General features: G+C 36.7%; 1 protein-coding gene across 1 annotated transcript in view; it reads right to left on the minus strand.

Annotated features, from left to right (window-relative positions):
- The window catches only part of NALF1 (NALCN channel auxiliary factor 1), a 481,858-nt gene that overhangs the window by 7,946 nt on the left and 452,636 nt on the right, over window positions 1–21,276 (minus strand). The window contains exon 2 of the mRNA XM_075199989.1: window positions 2,701–2,872. Within this exon, the coding sequence (XP_075056090.1) occupies window positions 2,701–2,872 (172 nt within the window). The remainder of the gene's footprint in view (window positions 1–2,700; window positions 2,873–21,276) is intronic.

Below are 21,276 nucleotides of genomic sequence, written 5' to 3' on the forward strand. Positions count from 1 at the left end.
AATGTAGTGTATATAAATGTTATTGAATTCTGCTAATAAAGTAATTTAGTCATTAAATTTCAGTTCAATTTAAGGCAGTTACTGCCGAGTTTCCATAGTAATCATATATTGATAGAACAAAAATGAATGTTATCAAAACTGATATGACTGCATCTGGCTTTTATAAGTAATGTGTTTTGCTACAATAAGTCCACATTTTTGCTACACTGCACCCCATTTACATAGAGCACTGGATGAACACATTTTTGGTATGGACCATAAAAATAATTATGCAAACCTTATTTGTACCATCTAAGAAACCATTTTTACAAATCAAAAGGTATTATTAGAAATTAGAGAGTTACATACTTAACTGTTTTAGTCCAGGGCTCTTACTGCCAGCTCCAAAGCAAAGTGTGGTTGTTGGTAAATTAGTTTGTTACAATGCATAAAATATATAGCGTAGACAACATAGTAATTAAAAACAAAAAGTAAAAAAAAACATACAAATTTCTTACAATTATTCTCTATTCCTTCCAGATTAATATACTGCATTAAAAACACATGTTTATCTCTTTTATTTATTTTTATTTGCATTAATTGTTTTTTGAAATGTATCACTTTATATTTGGCCCTACAGTATCCGTCAACAAAGATTTACTTTACAGCAAGACAGATGAGCTTGTAACTTATTTTCTCAAAATAAATCGAATAAAGGAAATGCATGCAAACATATGTTAAGGCTAATGGCATTCTTCCAAAATTGACTATTATCAGTTGCCGTCAAGGGAAATTATGACTTATTTTGAAAACAATATGTTTTGTAGATAATCTTATTGAATAAGACAAGCATACAGTCATATCTGATTGATGTTTTGTGCAAATTCTATTGCTAGATACCTTTTTATTTTTTAAGCTAAAGGGTTGTATAAATTTGTGATTTCCTTGTGCCCAAGGTACAGTGTGTTGAAGTGTGTTCACAAACATAATGGGACCTATTTACAGTTTCGTTAAAATTGAGGTACAACAAACTTTTTTGTGTAAGATAAACATTTACCTACTGCAAAGTCCTTGATATAGAGATTTTTGTGCATTATTGGCTTGTAGTTCCTTACACTTGGAGAATTAGAACAGAGGTGGGCAAGCCTAGGCTGAGTACAGTAAGGATGTGGTCATGTAATTGTGACACAATTTTACGTGGACACATCCATAGATAAACCTCTGTTGCATCCATGAGCCCCATTATGTACACTTAAACACATATAAAAAATAGGGATCACTACTCATTATGGGGTACATGTTCTCAGTTCACATGAGCATTTCTGATGAACACTGGGTGAGCTATGAATGAAAGAAAGTGCATTTACTTGCAGCCATGGCAGCATTCTTTGCTGTGTGTTTTCCATCGGTATCAGTGATTTCTAGTTGTTGGTGCATTCTAGCTACACCTCACATGTGTTTGATGCAACTCAAAGCACCTGTTATCAGGAGAAGCCCACATGGGTATGAGTCTGTTAATAAATAGGAGTTCTCCTTTTTGTTTGGTCTATCAACTGTGCAATTACTGCTACTACTATGTGAAGTATCATTCCTGCAGTTCACTGATTCAGCTGGTTGCTAGGCAAATAGTTACAAACTTCATTTAGCTCTCAGTCTGGCAGCTTTAGGTATGCAATCACCTACCACACTCATGAAGCTAATCATCCTGCAGTTCTGATTGGTGCTGCTGACATTATAAACCTCTTCCTTGCAGCATACCAATGCTGGTGATAGTTCCTGATTAACATTGTGTGCCTTGTATCCTGACCTGGTCTACTATCAGTGTTTGACCCAGATTGTTTATAGGAATTGCTGTTTTCTCCACTCCTGACTGTCGGCTTTGTTAAATGGATTTGCATTCATATAGCTACTTGCCCTGACCACTTGCTTGTTTAATGGATTCCCCTGTCTTCTCTACTCCTGATCCCTGCCTGTCTGACTCTGAGTTTTCAAAATACATTCTAGTTGCTCCCTACCTGTTACCATGAGCTGTCCACTCCATCAGACAGGTACAAGACTACTCTGCATTAACCCTTGCCTGTCTGGCTCAGAGTTCTGCTATTTACAGTCTGGTTGCTGACTTCCTACTGCCGTGTGCTGTCCACTCCATCACCCAAGTGCCAGACTATTCACATTAACCCTTGCCTGTCTGGCTCAGAGTTCTACTAATATATCCTGTTTGCTCATTACCTCCTACTGTGTTCTGTCCTCTCCATTGGGCAGGTGCTACATCAACAACTGCTACTACCCGAACCTAAGTCCTGGGGACAACCGAGTACTGTGGAATGTAACAAGTTCATCAGAAAGGGGGCTGCTAAAGGTGAACAGCTCAGTTGAGGATCTCATGCTACTCTGCCCTCAGAAGAGTCCTAATTTGACAATTGGTACACTGCTTTATCACTACTATTCTTTTCCAGTAAAGGTAATACCAAACATAGATACAAATAAAACAGTACATCCTTAAGGCAAAATTATTAAAAACAATGTTTTAAGTATATATGGCACTTGATAGTCATAACATAAGACATCTACACAACATAAAACATTATGATATTAAATATTAAACAACAATGTTGCATTAAAAATACTCTGTTACCTCTTTACATTGTGATTTACCATACCATATATTACTATTTTTCAGTTGTATGTATTTGATATAATATTTTTTTAAAATGGCTTTACCTGTACAGATGAAACTTGATAATCCGCCATAGACGACATCGTCATTATCGGGTAATATAAACGGACACCGTGTTTGTACTTCCAAACAGTATTGCTTGCAAGGAATTTTGCTACTGCATTCAAATTGAGTAACTTCAAAATAATGGGAACATAGCCATGACTTGTAGACAGCCTGAAAAAAAAGCAGAATGTAATGTTATATACATTTTACATTATATGTTTTGTTTTTTGGTAACTGAATACATTTATGCAACTAAACTTTAAATAGATAATAACTATTATACCAGGAACTTATAATAATGGTTATTTTGATAACTCCACTGTGCAATTTAGAGCCTAAACAAAGTGTATTTCTCATCTGGTTCCTCAATTAATTTATATGATCTATTGGTCTGCATATGAAGCCACTGCAACACATACTGAATATCTATTCCGTTAATTAGTTGCACATCTAGTTCTGTGCTACTGTTTTAAGCAATTTATTTGAAGACCATTCAACTGATAGCAAATCTTATCACAAACCAAAAGCAGAGTTGTCAAAAATCAGTTAATATAAGAATTTATTTAATTTACACTATTCATTGAAATATGCAATAACCATACAGCAAAATATTTGTTGCCAAAACATGTCATTCAATGATACTTTCAGTCCAAACCATTAAATATAAAAAGTATAAAAAGTATGAGATATAAAAGAGTTCTAATTCCTACTGTCATTGCAAAACTTCCAATGTAAAAGTATAAGTGTGCAGATTAGGACTTCATAGTTCCAGAATTCATATCCCTTTTGCGGCCTGGGGCACAGATGAACCCCTTCTTAACTATTGGTCATTTATAAATGACCATCCCTGTAGGCAGCCTGGGAATCCAGACTTGGGGCCAGAAACCATTTTGATATATGCTTCCAATGTGGAATGCATGGTACTTGGTTATTTAAGAGAGAAAAACATCACATGGTGGCATAATTAGGGCATTTCCCTAGTGTACAATCATGGCCAAAAGTTTTTAGAATGACACAAGTATTGGTTTTCACAAAGTTTGAGGCTCCAGTGCTTTTAGACCTTTTTGTCAGATATTGCTCTGGTATACTGAAGTACAATTGCAAGCATTTCATAAGTGTCAAAGGCTTTTGTTGACAATTATATTAACTTTATACAAAGAGTCAATATTTGCAGTGTTGACCCTTCTTTTTGCTGGCCTTCTTGACACCAGGCCATCCTCCAAAAGGCTTCACCTCACTATGCGTGCAGATGCACTCGCACCTGGCTGCTGCCATTCCTGAGCAAGCTCTGCACTGGTGGTGCCCCGATTCCGCAAATTTAGTATATGGTCCTGGCGCATACTGGACGTACTTGGGCACCCTGAAGCCTTCTTCACAACTATTGAACCTCTCTCCTTGCAGTTTTTGATGATCCGATAAATGATTGATTTAGGCCTGGGAAGCCTTTTTTGTGCAAAGCAATGATTACTGCTCGTGTTTCCAGTTCCTTGTTCTTCCTCTGTTAACCATGGTTAACAGAGGAAGAACAATATTTCAAGCACCACCCTCCTTTTAAAGCATCCAGTCTGTTATTCTAACTCAATCAGCATGGCAGAATGATCTCCAGCCTTGTCCTCGTCAACGCTCTCACCTGTGTTAACGAGAGAATCACTGACCTGGTGTCAGCTGGTCCTTTTGTGGCAGGGCTGAAATGCAGTGGAAATTTTGTTTTTTTTTATAAAACTCATTGTCATGGCAAAGAGGGACTTTGAAATTAATTGTAATTCATCTGATCACTCTTCATGACATTCTGGAGTATATGCAAGTTGCCATCATAAAAACTGAGTCAGCAGACTTTGTGAAACATAATATATGTGTCATTCTCAAACCTTTTGGCCATGACTGTATTGCAGGTCAGTTTGATAAGAGCAAAATTTCCAAAACTAACTTCTGCATTAGGCTACAATATTTTTCATGTTTCACTGGCAAAATTCGGCCTCAAGTGTTCCCAGTCCTAACCTAACCACACTGCACAGCAGAGCTTAACTGTCATCACCCCAGCTCTATTAACAAATTATAAATTCTGCAAAACGCAAATCTGCAAATCAAGTGCACAATAGCAGGCAAGATATCAGACTATACGAGTAGATCAAAGATTCAAGCAAATAATCTAATATTATCCTGCTTGTCAATATCTATTAGATGCAGGTACCATTTTCGGAATGAAGTGTATTTTATGTATTCATTAATATTTTATAATTCTGTGTACATATATATATATATATATATATATATATATATATATATATATATATATATATATATATACAGTATACACACACCACACACACACACACACACACAGTGAATTATCTAGAGTATTCCCACAGTGCTGCTCTCCCTAGTGGTTTCTTTTGTATAGTTTATTGAGAGGTGTGCAATGTTTCTGTGAACAGCAACTGTAATGGATTTGTGTTTATTTACTTAAATAATAATTATACAAACAATACATATACGGTGGATGAAGTGGGCTGCTGGATGGTGGTATGCCATACCCGTCACTTCTACTGTCTTCATTGTAAAACTATTCTAAATTTTTACTTTGACGACTCTGTGTGTGTGTATATATATATATATATATATATATATATATATATCACAGTATATATATATATATATATATATATATATATATATATATATATAACACAGTATATATACATTAGTGGTTGGTGGGGCGGCAAGGTGGGGAGAGGGCGTAAGGACGGCAGCTGTGTATTAGCCTAGGGCAGCTGGAACCTTTAACAATGCCGGACTCCTTCTAATGTCCATTATACAGTGAATAGTTTCCCTCCCATGTCCATTACACAACACACAGCCCTCCTCTGATGCCCATCTTACAATGCAGAGACAACCCCCTGACATTCATCATAAATTGTCCAGCCCCTCTCTGCATCATTAAATACCCAGTTATCATCTGATACCTGGAATAATGTACAATGATCCCTCTGATATCCATCACAGCCCTGCTCTGATGTCCATCATACTACACACAATCCACCTCTGAAGTCCATATACAATGCAAAGTCTCTGAACACATATCATTCACCCGCACATGAACTATGTCTGTTTTGCTGGTTGAGTTTTAACTTGTACTTGCCACGGTGAAAATGGTTGAAAAGGCTGGGACATGTGTATAAATAAGCTACATAACGTTCTTCAGGAAATATCCACTGACTATTTAAGTCCACTGAAATTCAGCTTGGAAAAGCAGGTAATTTGGTTATAGCCTGCATCATGCACTTTTACTGAATGAGGCTCTGCAGTCATTATCACGTCCCAGCCTCGGTCAGTGTTTTGTATTTGTTGCAGTTGGTACAAGTTTAATGAGAATTGGCTATGCTAATCTATAAAGAGTGGGAAAAAATTATTATAACAAGCGCGGAGCCCCCAAGAGTGCTGTAAATTGCCTTTTTTGTCTTTGCCAAATGTTGGCCTTGTCAGGATTTTGGAATTATAAAACACTGTATGTGGTGAGCATGTCTCGAAGATCGGTATCGCCTGTATTACTAATATGTGGGACACAAATGAAAATAATTACCAGGTGACCAGACTTGATTGCCTCATACTGTACACTAGTGCAACATTAGCCTTAACATGTTTTATGTGAAATATGCAAGAAAATACAGAAGTAGTAACAGTCTTGTCAATTGTACAACACTTTTGCACATATCCCATAGTATATGACACAGCTTTAGAAACATTTTGACATTCAATTCAAAGCAATATGTGTAACTGCATTAGTCATGATGCTAAACTGTATTGTGATTTTGCAGTCAGTGGAGCCTAGACTCACAGTACATGTTTCCAGGCTTTGCTATTCCTAGAAAAGCAACCAAATTATGCTAACCACCTGTCAACAGCAACCATGGTCCACCATCTGCTCGGTCACAGGAATCACACCATGTAAACTAGCTTTTGAGGAATGTGCCAAAACCAACCTGAGAGTGTAGTTTCTTCTGTTTTGATACTTGTCAATTTTACATGTATTTCCAGGCATTATATAAATAACCTTAGTGTTACTTTTCCCTCTACACTATACTGTATGTTGCAAACACAAAACAACAAACTGTAGATGTGCTGTGTTCTCCTCCATCCTTCAATCATGCAGAAGTTTGTGACCCTGACCTCTACCACTTTTCACATATATGGGTATAAGAGAAAGAAATGTATTCAACCAGTAAATAATTGTTTTATGCTGGTAGGTTTATATAGGAATAAATGTTTCCCTGTAAATTCTGTCCCTCCAAGAAAAAGTTTAGTATGACCTGCCCACAAATCCAGGCCTTGCAGCTGCACACTCAGTACTCAACATTCTTTGTAAAGACAACATCAAAGCCAGACCATTAAGTGCCTTGTGCTGAAAATTCCGATGGTCTAATTATCATTATGGACTTGGTGCCAAGTTATATTGTGTTATTAATGGATACATTTCCATAAATACATACTGACTAAATACATTTCCTTTCCAGGAACTCAAACATGAAATTCTCTTTCTCCAAAATGTACATACCAATTTTATCCCCAACAATAATTACATTAAATACCTGGGATGGCTGTTATTTAAAAAAACAAAAACATTTCAATCTCAGCCTTGAATTTGTCCTGCCTAACTTGGTTGAAGAAAATGTCAAACAGAGATGAAAAAAATTGAATGTTCCCTGACTATGGTGATAAAATGCTCCATAAATACATGAATTTACTGAAAATTACCCACTCAGAATAGACCCCACTCAAATTTGTTGGAATAAATGTAGGTCTCTAAAACAGATTTCATTTTAATGCATATAACTTTTCAATCTGAGTTTGCCACAGGTTTCCCATCTATTTCCTGAAACATTGGATCTGTTCATTTAATGAAATGCAGGGGAATTTTGATTGTCGCATCATGAGTATTGGGCATACAGACAGGGTCATCATACCTAGGGAGACTCAATAAAGATTTCACAGGAATTGACTACCTTGACTAACATAAACATTCTGTTTCCAATAGAAAATGCTAGAAAATGCTTTTGTCTCTTTAGCAAGAGAATGATAACTTGGAAAGACAAGCAAGGAAATGAGAATTAGGCAACACAGTAGACAAATCCCAAGAGTCAGAACTTTTTTTTTACTTTTACACATTCAGATATTTGCTGATGGTGGCAAGATTCAGGTACCTAAATCCATGTATGCTGGGTGTGCTTTAAACTTTTATAATTTTTTAAGGGAGGTAACAGGAAAATCCACATAGTAAGTAGAAGGGGAAATGCTGACTGACATTTGACCTGGATCTTGAAATTGTTGAACATTCTAGTATCTAGTTATAAAAAATCCTTTCTAAACATCTGAATAATGCAACTAAAAATGGTTATTCCACTCCATCAGAAGTCCTCTAGTCCTCCATATATCCAAGAAGGTTTTAAAGAAATGATTTTTATATGGCAATGAAAGATATCATACTTGTTGTGCTATATTGTAATACAGAGTTTGTATCCTCCTGGTATCCTCCTGGAACTACTGTGAAGACTTAAAGGAAACAGTGGAATCTAAGTTACATTTTAATCCCCTGCTTGATCTGCCACTATGAGTTTGGTATTATATTGGTTTTAGATTAAGGCCAAGGCCCTATAAACTTAATTCATATAATTACATGGAGTACTGGTTTTCTGCACTTCCTAGGTTTTCTCCATCCCCTCTTCCTACCACAATTCTACCTCTGTATACCTCCCTTCCATACTCATGTGATCTGATTTGCTTAGTTAGAGGGAGCTCTTTGTATCTGATATATTGTTGGTTTCCAATAAACTAAGATTACATAGAAAAATAATTACATTAACAAAGACATCCACCCAAAATAATACTGTAATACTACCCTCCAAAAATAGAAAAACCGCCAAGGCCCAATGTTCTGCACTATTCCTCAGATACTTACTCCCCAAAGCATGATCAGATGTAGACTCTTCGGCTAGACAATGCTGGAGAATGTAGGTCTCTATAACTCTTCTGTCAAGAGCTCTGATTGGACTGCTGCCCAGCCACTCATTCAGCAGTATTATCATAAGAAAGCATGTATTTACATAAATTCTTGAAGTTCAAAATTATCCTGCCTTCACTGGCAGGAGAACTTCCTGATGTTTTTGGTCAGTCATCAGGAGTGAGCAGATAGAAGATGGCTGGACATTAGACACTTTGTCACTCACCAGAGTGTGAGTGCCTCCACTCTGGTACGTGGTTCTCCATCTTTCCCGCTCACACCTGTGTGGAACCGCGGCCGTCCGCCATCCTGTCGCACTGGGCATGCACAGGTCCCTTTAACAACTACACCTGACCACTAATGTGATTGATGGATCAATCACCCCTCCCTACTTAAGGTACCTGCAGCCTTAGGTAGTGGCCTGATCTTGAAGTCTCACTCCCAGTGAACTTCTATAGGTGTGTGCAGTTTCCAAACTGCTTCCAGCTCTACTCCTGTGTGCAGTTTCCAAACTGCTTCCAGCTCTACTCCTGTGTGCAGTTTCCAAACTGCTTCCAGCTCTACTCCTGTGTGCAGTTTCCAAGCTGCTTCCAGCTCTACTCCTGTGTGCAGTTTCCAAACTGCTTCCAGCTCTACTCCTGTGTGCAGTTTCCAAACTGCTTCCAGCTCTACTCGTGTGTGCAGTTTCCAAACTGCTTCCAGCTCTACTCGTGCTTCAGCTTCCACGCTGCTCCCTGCTCAACTCAGCGGCGGTTCCCATACCGCTACAACGCTTCACTTCTCAGCTGATCCCGGTTCTACACAACTGGGTATGCTCTACTGACTATTGACTATTGCCTATTGCTCGCATACCAGTTGTATCCATTGTTGTTTGCTGCACAGGGTACAAGTACCCATATAGACTGTGTTACTGCATTGCTTCATTTAGGACAAGCTTTCACTCAAGCTACGATATCTCCTCACGCTACTACTTAGCGTTATTGTACATATCTGCTGTGACCAGCTTCTCCTCACTGCAAGGCATCTACTCCATACAGACTATTCATTGTGCCTTCCATCTCTGCCTCACAAGACATTGCTCTACTCGCACTGTTTCCATAGAGCCACAGTTCGCCTTTTAACTTCACTCTCCTGCACCTGGACAAGTCCTCATTCCTTCTCACAACAGTGGTACAACTTGCTGCACGCAGACCACTGACTTCCCTGCTACCTACCCGCACCTGGACAAGTCCTCCTATCACAGCGGTGGTACAACTTGCTATACGCAGACCACTGACTCTCCTATTACCTACCTACACCTGGACCAGACTCCTCACCATAGCGGTGGTACAACTTGCTGAACGCAGACCACCGACTACCCTGCTACCTACCTGCACCAGTACTATTCTTCCCATCACTACAGTGGTACAATATGCTGTACGCAGACCACTGACTCCTCCTCTACCTACCATCACCTATCCACGTCCACTCCTCGTGTCTACATTATCTTCAGCCTCCAGTTTACTGTTTCAAGTCGCTGACTTTCCTCTAACCATAGCTGCAAGTCGCTGACTTCCTCAGACTATCTCTACTCTCCTGCTGTTGTGTCACTCCAATCATTCACCTGCCTGCTTTGAGGTGCGTGCCATAACCCCGCCTCTCTAGCAGAGTTCCATCTGGTGAAACTCGGGTAAGCAACTCCTAGTGCCCGTGACACACTTGAAGCTCTGTTTGGATAGAGTTATAATATAAATGCAATTATAGTTGGACTTTTATTTTCTAAAGTCGATAAAATAATATTGGGACAATTTCACAAATCGATTGCATCATTTGTGAATCTTACAATAAAACAATCATTTGTAAAGTATAATTTAAACAAATGTGATGGATTTGTGGGCTTTATGTGACAGTAGTCTGCTTATTGCTAATCTGGCCATGAGTATAATTGTATTATTCACAAAAGTTTATTGAAGTTTACCACCTACATAAAGATGGAATTGGGAAATGTTATTATATTTTATTTTAAACAACCTCTCAGGGTAACAAACAACAGAAGGCCCCTATGCTCCTCTTTTTTTCTGTTTTCTTCACTAAAAAAAATATTGTCAATTAGCTGACTCCCTCACTCTCTGCTCTCCCTTTCTCTGGTTTGTGAATCTCTATCACCACTTTCTGAGAGTTGCTTGGGTTCCTGGCCTACACTGAACTCTAATTGGCTGCCGGGGTTAAAACCAGGACAGGACATAAAAAAATAAGATGAAAGCTGTTGTGCGTGGAACACCCCACTACCTGTTTAGAGGGGGAGAGAGCCTCTGCGAATTATCAGCGACAGCAAGGGTCTCTATGTATACTTAGCACTAGATGTAGCTCTGAATGACACATTTAGAAACAGCTATTAATCAATGTTGTAAACTTGCTACCAAGCAGTAGATATGGTTCATGTTTTTATCCTTGTCATCAAGTATTGCTCAGTATATTATACTTGATAGTAGTTTTGGCTCACTTGGCAACAGAGGTAGCTCAGCACATTGTACTAGGCACTACATATAGTTTAGTATTGTATAACTAGCAGAAGATATGGCTCACATTATTATATTTAACACCAGATATTGCTCAGTATATTATACTTGATGTCAGACATGACTCAGTTTATTAAACTTGGTATGCTTCACCAAACAGTTTGTTTGAATTATCTTTGCTCCACCACTGGTAAAAAATAATTGTCTATGCAATAGGTTTACTGAGATAAACTTATATGAGCAATATTCTAGAGTTAATGAACAGTTCAAATTTCTGAGATATTACTAATGAAATGATGATATTGAGGTAGATTTACCAATAATTATTTAAAGGAACAGTGGTAGTGTTAACCTTGCCAACAATCAAATTTTAGCTGTCATTTTCTAGAATGTGTACTAAATAAATGATAACTAGCATTTGATTGGTTGCTATGTGCAACATCTTCACTTTTTATTTTTTATAAAGTGTGATTACAGTCATAGCCATAAGTATTGGATTTCACAAAGTTTGCTGCTTCAGTGTTTTTAGACCTTGTTGTCAGATATTGCTATGGTTTAGTGAAGTCAAATTATAAGCATTTAATAAGTGTCAAAGGCTTGTATTGACTATTACATTAAGTTTATGCAAAGAGTCAATATTTGCAGTGCTGACCCTTGTTTTTAAAGACCTCTGCAACTCACCCTTGCATGCTGTTAATCAACTCCTGGGCCACATACTGACTGATGGCCGCCCATTCTTGCCTAATCAATGCTGAGAGTTTGTCAGAATATGTGGGTTTTCCTGTGTCCACCCGCCTCTTGAGGATTGACCACAAGTTCTAAATGGGATTAAGGTCTGGGGAGTTTCCTGGTCATGGACCCAAAATTTTATTGTTTTGATCCCTGAGCCACTTATTTATCAATTTTGCCTTATGGCAAGGTGCTCTATCATGCTGGAAAAGGCATTGTTCATCACCAAACTGTTAATTGATGGTTGGGAGAAGTTGCTCTTGGAGGATGTTTTGGTACCATTCTTTATTCATGGCTGTGTTCTTAGGCAAAACTGTGAGTGAGCCCACTCCCTTTGCTGAGAAGCAACCCCACACATGAATGATCTCAGAATGCTTTGCTGTCGGCATGACACAGGATTGATGGTAACACTCATCTTTCCATCTCCGGACAAGCGTTTTTCCAGATGCCCCAAACAATCTGAAAGAGGATTCAACAGAGAAAATGACTTTACCCCAGTTCTGAGTAGTCCAATCCCTGTACCTTTTGCAGAATATCAGTCTGTCCCTGATGTTTTTCCTGGAGAGAAGTGGCTTCTTTGCTGGCCTTCCTGACATCAGGCCATCCTCCAAAAGGCTTTGCTTCACTGTGCATGCAGATGCACTCACACCTGCCTGCTGCCATTCCTGAACAAGCTCTGCACTGGTGGTGCCCCGACTCCGCAAATTTAATATATGGTCGTGGCGCTTGTTGGATGTTCTTGGGTGCCCTGAAGCCTTCTTCACAACTATTGAACCTCTCTACTTGAAGTTTTTGATGATCTGATAAATGATTGATTTAGGCCTGTGAAGCCTTTTTTGTGCAAAGCAACGATTACTGCTCGTGTTCCTGTTCCTTGTTCAATGATTTCAAGCACTACTATCCTTTTAAAGCTTCCAGTCTGTTATTAACTCAATCAGCATGACAGAGTGATCTCCAGCCTTGTCCTCATCAACACTCTCACCTGTGTTAACGAGAGAATCACTGACCTGATATCAGCTGGTCCTTTTGTGGCAGTGCTGAAATGCAGTGGAAATGTTGTTTTTTTGATAAAAAATCATTGTCATGGCAAAGAGGAACTTTGAAATTAATTGCAATTCATCTGATCACTCTGAGTAAGCTCTTTGCTGGGGATGCCCTGATCCCGCAGCTGAATCAATTTTAGGAGATGGTCCTGGCAATTGCTGGATGCTCTTGGGTGCTTTCTTCACAACTATTGAACCTCTCTCCTTGAAGTTCTTGATGATCCGATAAATGGTTGATTTAGGTGCAATTTTACTAGCAGCAATATCTTTGCCTGTGAAGCCCTTTCTGTGCAAAGCAATGATTACTACACATGTTTCCTTGCAGATAACCATGGTTAACAGAGGAAGAACAAAGATTTCAAGCACCACTCTCCTTTTAAAGCTTCCAGTCTGTTCTAAATCAACTCAATCAGCATGACAGAGTGATCTCCAGCCTTGTCCATGTCAACAGTCTCACCTGTATTAATGAGAGAATCACTGACCTGATGTCAGCTGGTCCTTTTGTTGCAGGGCTAAATTCTGGAGTATTCTGGAGTAATTGCAAATTGCCATCATAAAAACTGAGGCAGCAGACCGTGTGATAATTAATATTTGTTTCATTCTCAAAACTTTTGGCCATGACTGTACATGTGTATTTAAATACCTTGATTCATCTAATTCATATATGAATTTCTAAAAAAATTAAATTTGTGAAGACACAATATTGAACATTATAGATTTTGGCAGAAGTAGGGAGGAAGAACTGATAATGAGAACATTTCCAGCCCTTTTCAACACTGTAAGTCTATGCAAAGCTCACATGTAAACTGTATACATTGTACAAGAATGTAAAGTGTTTTATTTTGACAGTGGTTGCTGGAAATTTACAGCTCATACAAATCTCAGCAACTTTCTGTAGTCTATAGCTAAGTATTAAATGTTTTTAAAATATGTTTTTCAAGTTCAATCTCAACTAATCTTTTTATTGTGCTACCCTTCTGCATTCAGAAACACTTCCAAAGGCTTTTATGTCCATGTAGAGTTCTTTCACCACTGCTCATGTGGGAACAATTTTTGCATATTTTAAGACAACAAAAGAAACCAATGCTATTATAGGACAAGTGTACATTTCTTCCAAATGTTTTACTGTTTTACTGTTACGTCTAAAATTTACATGCCAACTACAAATTTGGCATCTCTCATGTAACTGGCTTCAGCACCAAATATAGCAAGAACCTCAATCATCTTACAATCTCAAAAATTGCATAAATCATTGAGTAAAGCTTAGTGGTAAGTTCTTAGTTTTACGTCTATTTTGTTTATCCTCTGTGCTGAATTTCCCGTTCCAGGATAAACTGCATATCATGATACAGATAATTTGACCATTATGTGCTGTATTCACTAGGGATCAATTTGCTAAAATGAATAGGATTACACTTTTTCTAACATTAATTTACAAGTAACAGAGTGAAGATGACTGCCTGTTATGTCTGCTAACAACAAAGTCATGTTGGGGCATGTGCCTAATGTCTGCTCCCTGTTGCATCATTTATTTGAAAAGAAGGAAGCTACAGATATTATCTATCTAGCTATTTCTCTATATCTATCTCCCTCCTGTACCTGTTTGTCCACCCTCCCTTAGGATGTGAGCTCGTATGAGCAGGGCCCCTCTCCCCTCCTGTCTCCATACCTGTTCTTCTACTCCATCTTCACTCATATGTCTGCCCGGAGTTCTGAAGTATTGGTACTTTGTGTTTATTGCTGTGTACTATGTCACCCTGTATGGTCTCCTGTTTGTATTATGTACGGCGCTGCGGAAACCTTGTGGCGCCTAACAAATAAATGATAATAATAATAATCTATCTATCTATCCATCCATATCTATCTATCTATCTATCTATCTATCTATCTATCTATCTATCTATTTATCTATCTATCTATATCTATCTATCTATCCATATCTATCTATCTATCTATCTATCTATCTATCTATCTATCCATATCTATCTATCCATATCTATCTATCTATCTATCTATCTATCTATCCATATCTATCTATATATCCATATCTATCTATATCTATCTATCCATATCTTTCTATATCTATCTATCCATATCTATCTATCCATATCTATCTATCCATATCTATCTATATATCTATCTATCTATCTATCTATCTATATCTATCCATATCTATCTATCTATCTATCTATCTATATCTATCTATCTATCTATCTATCTATCTATATCTATCCATATCTATCTATCTATCTATCTATCTATCTATCTATCTATCTATTAAATCTATCTATCTATCTATCTATCTATCTATCTATCTATATCTATCCATATCTATCTATCTATCTATCTATCTATCTATCTATCTATCTATCTATCTATCTATCTATCTATATCAATCCATCCATCTCTCTATCTCTGAATTAATAGATTAACAGAGGAGAAAATTGATTTTGTAATAAAACATTTCATTTTCAGCCTCTTGCTTCACTTTAAAGAACAATTGTGAATAAGACAGAACTGAGAATTTGGGATGAGTCATAATTGGTTTACATTAATGTCTTCAAAATGCTTTTACTCCCCAAGCCTTTATATTATTTATTTTACTTAACCTATTCTTCTAGGCCAATGAAAGTGTCTAATGAGACCAAGGTTGAACTTGTTGGCCTTAATTCTAACAGATAGGCACAAAGGCAACACAGCTCATCACCCAAACTACACAGTCTTCAAGAGACCTAGGATTTGGGAGAAATCTATCCCACAAGGACTATGACCAAAGGATAGAGGGAATGCCTGGAGTGACTTGGTGTGGGAACATAATTGAGTGCCCAAGTAAAGGCTCAGACCTAACTCCAATAGTGAATCCCTGGGGTAAATCAATATTTCTGCTCCCTCTTTAACTCATTAGAACTCAAGCAATGATGCAAAGAAGAATGGAATTGTACGAAATTGCAGTAACCAGACATACAATCTGTTAGTGTCTTACCCAAAAAGATTCACAGTTGCAACATATTATATTGTTTTTTTATTTGTAGTTAATGCAGGAAAAGCTTTAGAGTTATTTTTTTATTTGAGATTAAGAATATTTTGGGATCAACTGTGATAAAAATTCCCAAACACTTTCTGATCACATTATATTAGAAATTAAAATGTAAAAGAATGTCAAAAGGAGTTATTAATTTTTAAGGCCACTGTTTACAGTCATGTTAAAAAGAAAGTACACCCTCTTTTAAGTCCTAAAATTGGATATATTTAATCTCATGTGACAAATAACACATACCATATTTTACTTTGTCCTTATTTATTCAGTAAATAGTAAGTCAACATAAAGAGGTGATGCGTAAAAATGTTAAATAAATGTTAAATTAAATAAAAGTACATTTATACTACTTCCATACAAGTGCACTTCACCATCAGGATGTGCTGATATATACAACCAGAGCCTTTGACAGTTTGGTCTGGAGCATTCAGGTTTGTAGTAACACCAAGCCAAGTAGAACATACGTCTGCAATCATCTCAGAGAAGCAAGTGTTGCTGCTCATCAGTCTGTAAAGCGCTGTGAGGCCATTTCCAAACAATTTGATTTCCATCATTTAACAGTGAGAATGATTATTTATAAGTGGAGAATACTAAATCTTCCCATGAATGATCATCAAAGCAATTTCTCCTAAAGATCACAATGTAGGATGTGCATAGAAATCGCTAAGAACCCAAAAGCTATATCCATAAATTGGCACACCCCTTTCAATATGGTACATGTTAATGAGTCTACCACTGAACAAGTATAGCTATCATGGGAGGGTAGCCAGAAGAAAGCCCCTTTGTTCCCCCAAAAAACCCAAGTACAGCTTAGGTTTGCAAATTTGCATTTTAATGAAATACAAGATTTTTAGAGCAATTGCCTCTGGACAGACAAGACCAAATGGAGTGGATTAGACTTAATTAATAATGCCATGTTTGGCAAAAGCCAAACACAGTGTATCATCATGAGAGGGGTGATTATGTGGACTTGGTTTGCTGTAACATTATCTGGACACCTTGCAGTAATTGACTCCACATTGAATTCCTCTTCATACCAGACTATTCTAGAGGAAAACGTGAGGCTATCTATCCAACAATTGAAGCTTGGCTAATATGATGGGTTCTGAGGATAACATGTTTAAATTCTGCCTTTTCCACATTAAAATCATCTTGAGAAAGACTGTCCTAAAATATTGAATATATGTGTATATATATATATATATATATATATATATATATATATATATATATAAATATAAAAAGAGAGATAGTGATTAGACCAAACGGCGCTTAGTGAATATCACCAGTAAAGTGCTAAAAGTGCTCAGTAGCAAAATAAAGAGGATCACATACAGTAGGCTGCTTCACTTCCAAATGCACCAAATTGCAGATGCAGATAACCTAGATAAATATAAGGAGAGAAGCGCCAAACATAGTGTGATACCATATATAAATAACACATGTATTCAAGTGCTGTATTAGCCGCGTACCAAATAGTAAATAATTCAGGCTTATCTGTTATGATTCCAGCTCCTCCTCAGTAGAGGCCAGATTCACACTAGAACTCGAAGAAAAATGGTAACATAGTGTAATATGTTCAAAGATAATATATTTAAAAGGGTTTTATAACATATCCAAATGCAAGAGTAAGCAAATGCCCGTACATCAACACAGATTAAAATTGGCTTATCTGAACAGGTTCTCCGGTGTCCCCAAAGATATTCCTTAAACAGGGGACAGAGTCCACTACAGTCTAGAGGAACTCACAAAACACCTCCTTCATCCTAACGCGTTTCGTCTAGAAGACTTTATCAAAAGGTAGTAATCATTAGTAGCACATTGCCTCCTTTTATAGTCTAAATAATATAATTAAACTTGTAGGCGCCAGGTTCTAGTTTCCGTCCATAGTTCCGCCTAAATCACTTCAGGCGGCCTTACGATACATCACATCTGCCCTCACAAGGATGAAAAGACATCTCCGTCTAACTTCCGCCCATGATTCCAGTTACATCACTTCCGCCTGCCTCGCGGTATCTCATATCCGCCCTTACGAGGCTCAAGCGGATAAATTTCTCAAACGGGCATCCGCCCTTAAAGTGCGGGCATAGAAAAATACTTAACTACAGCAAGGACTATAGGAGGCGAATTATATAGAGAACAAAACATCTCTCTCAGAGCAGCAAGATCATATACATATCATTCCCACAAGCGAAATAACAATTACACAAAATTGTAACATACAGAGGATACATAATATTATACAAAATTGTACAATAGAAATTATACAGAGTAGTAAAAGATATTAATAAAATATTATATAAAATAATAAAAGACAGAATGGGAGAGACAAATAATAAAATATCATTAGAACATATCATATAAAAGGTATTATCTCAAAAGCCTCTTTAAGACCTAAAGGTGCTAAAGTTCTTAATTTATAAATCCAGTACATTTCCCTACATGCCAATTTCTTGACAAGATCCCCCCCTCTAGAACCAAGAGCTACGTGTTCTATAGCTTTAAACTTCAAAGTACTTGGGTCTCCATTGTGGATTTTGGAAAAATGTCAAGAAACTGAGTGTGTATCAGATTTGTTTTTAATTGCTCTTATGTGTTCTTGAATACGCAACTTTAACATCCTTTTCGTCTTCCCTATATACTTTAAATGACATGAGCATTCAAGTACATATATTACCGATGTAGTTTGGCAATTGATCATTCCCTTGATTTTAAATTCATTTAGATTATCAGAGTCACGAAAAGTTTTGTTATTAGAATCCACCCATTTGCAGACGTTACACTTTAGACATTTTAGAAAGCCATCTTTTAACTTCGATAGAAAGGTTTCATTTTTCTTTTTACTTTGTAACATACTGGGTGCCAGCAGCTTTTTTAGATTAGTTTTCCTGAAGACAATATCCGTTTTTTCCAGTAATATTGCGCCCAGGACAGGATCCATCTTAATAATGCCCCAATATTTATTAATAGTATGTCTAATTCTTTTATTCTCAATATTATACTCAGTTATGAAAGGGATTATTTCTTTCTTATTTTCTTTTTTCTTCTAAACTAACATATCCTCCCTTTTCTTTTGTCTAGTTTTATTCAAGGCACTCTTCAACAGGGTCTCGGGGTAACCGCGTTCTCTAAATCTTTCCTCATATATTTGCAATTGGGTGTCACATATATCAGGATTTGAGCAATTCTTTTTAATTCGACTAAATTGGGAGAATGGAATATTCTCCTTCCATCTATCCAAATGACAGCTGTCATAGTGCAGGTAACTGTTGCTGTCAACCTCCTTAATTAAGGTACTAGTTGTAATACAGCCATCTTTATTCTCCAATATCAAATCTAGAAACTCTATGCGAGTTTCATCAAATTTAAAAGTAAAAGTTAGATTAAAGTCATTCAACCCAATGAATTGGAAAAAATTCCAAAAAAAGCTCTTCGGTGCCATCCCAGATAATGACAATATCGTCAATATAACGTTTATAAAAGACGATATTATCCCTATACGGATTATTAGAATAAATTTGAATAGACTCCCATTTTCCCATAAAAAGGTTAGCAAAGCTAGGGGCAAAGATTGTGCTCATAGCTGTGCCACAAATTTGAATATAAAATACCTCCAAGAATTTAAAATAATTATGCGACAGAATAAATTTAGCAAGATCACATATAAATTGTCCATGACCCTCAGTTATATTAGTATCTAGTTCTAGAAAGTACTTTAAAGCCTCTACTCCTTTTATGTGTCCAATTTATGTGTATAAAGCTTGGACATCAATAGTATTTATATCCACCTTTCCATTCAAAAGATTCTAGTAATTGTAATAAGGAAGTTGTATCCTTCAACAAGGCTGGTAGTGCAGTAACATATATCTTCGGTAATATATCCACATATTGAGAGGCGGAACAGGGCAAACAATCAATCCCTGCTATTATAGGGCGCCCTGGTAGGTAGGTTTCACCAGGGTTTTATGAAGCTTAGGGAGGTAATAAAATATCGGGTTGATGGGATTTTCTCGTAATAGATATTGCAATTCATCCCTATTTATGATGTTATCATTTAGAGCTTCATATAACATTGTACGTAATTCATCAACATACAATTTTGTTGGATCTCCTATTAGAATACGGTAAGAGTTTGAATCAACCAATAATCTATTAGCCTCATTAATATAATCAATCTTATCAAGGACCACAATACCCCCCCTTATCTGCTTGCTTTATGACAATTGTATCATTATCTATCAGAGTTTTTAGGGCTATCTTTACTTTTCCTGAGAAGACAAATTATTCTTAAATTTTATTTTGGATCTCTGTTTATCAATTAGGTCTTCCTTAACTAACTGATAAAAAACTTCAATATTGCCTCCCTTAGATTCTAACACATAAAATTTTAAAGGTATTTTAAGACCTGATTTAGATTCTGGGAATATACTAGAATTTTTAGTTTGATCAAAACTTTCAGTTTCTTTTTTCTGAAAATGACGTTTCAAAGTAAGCCTCCTAACAAATTTATTGAGGTCTAAAAAAAGTTGAAAATCATCAGCTTTATTTGTTGGAGCAAAAGAGAACCCTTTCTTTAATAGATTAATTTCATCAGTTGAAAGTTGGTAATTTGACAAATTAAAAATTCCTTTTTTGTCAATGTTAGGGGTATTAACTACATGTTCCGCCTTTTTCTCTCTCTGGGTTCCAGCCTGTTTTCCTCTCCTTCTGCATATCTTCTTTTTAGTGGTGATGCTTGTTTTATATTTTCCCTTAGATTGAATTTTTGAAATATTGTATCCTCTTTGGGAGTTGGAGTGGGAGATAAAAAAAATCTTCATCCACACTCACACATATGTAATAAAACCCTTTTAAATATATTATCTTTGGACATATTACACTATGTTACCATTTTTCTTCGAGTTCTAGTGTGAATCTGGCCTCTACTGAGGAGGAGCTGGAATCATAACAGATAAGCCTGAATTATTTACTATTTGGTGCGCGGCAAATACAGCACTTGAATACATGTGTTTTTTATATTTGGTATCACACTATGTTTGGCGCTTCTCTCCTTATATTTATATATATATATATATATATATATATATATATATATATATATATATATATATATATATATTGGTCATTCCATGTCAGTTCTACCATGGTTGTCCACCACCCATCTCAGATTTCTACGAATTTTTCTTAGCTAAGAGAGGATGTCAAAACAACTATTTCTGCCAAATATCTCTACTGTCTGACAGTTAGTTGATTAAATATTGTTTTTGCCAATT

The sequence above is a fragment of the Mixophyes fleayi genome, chromosome 2 (assembly GCF_038048845.1).
Source record: "Mixophyes fleayi isolate aMixFle1 chromosome 2, aMixFle1.hap1, whole genome shotgun sequence".
Classification (NCBI taxonomy): domain Eukaryota; kingdom Metazoa; phylum Chordata; class Amphibia; order Anura; family Limnodynastidae; genus Mixophyes; species Mixophyes fleayi.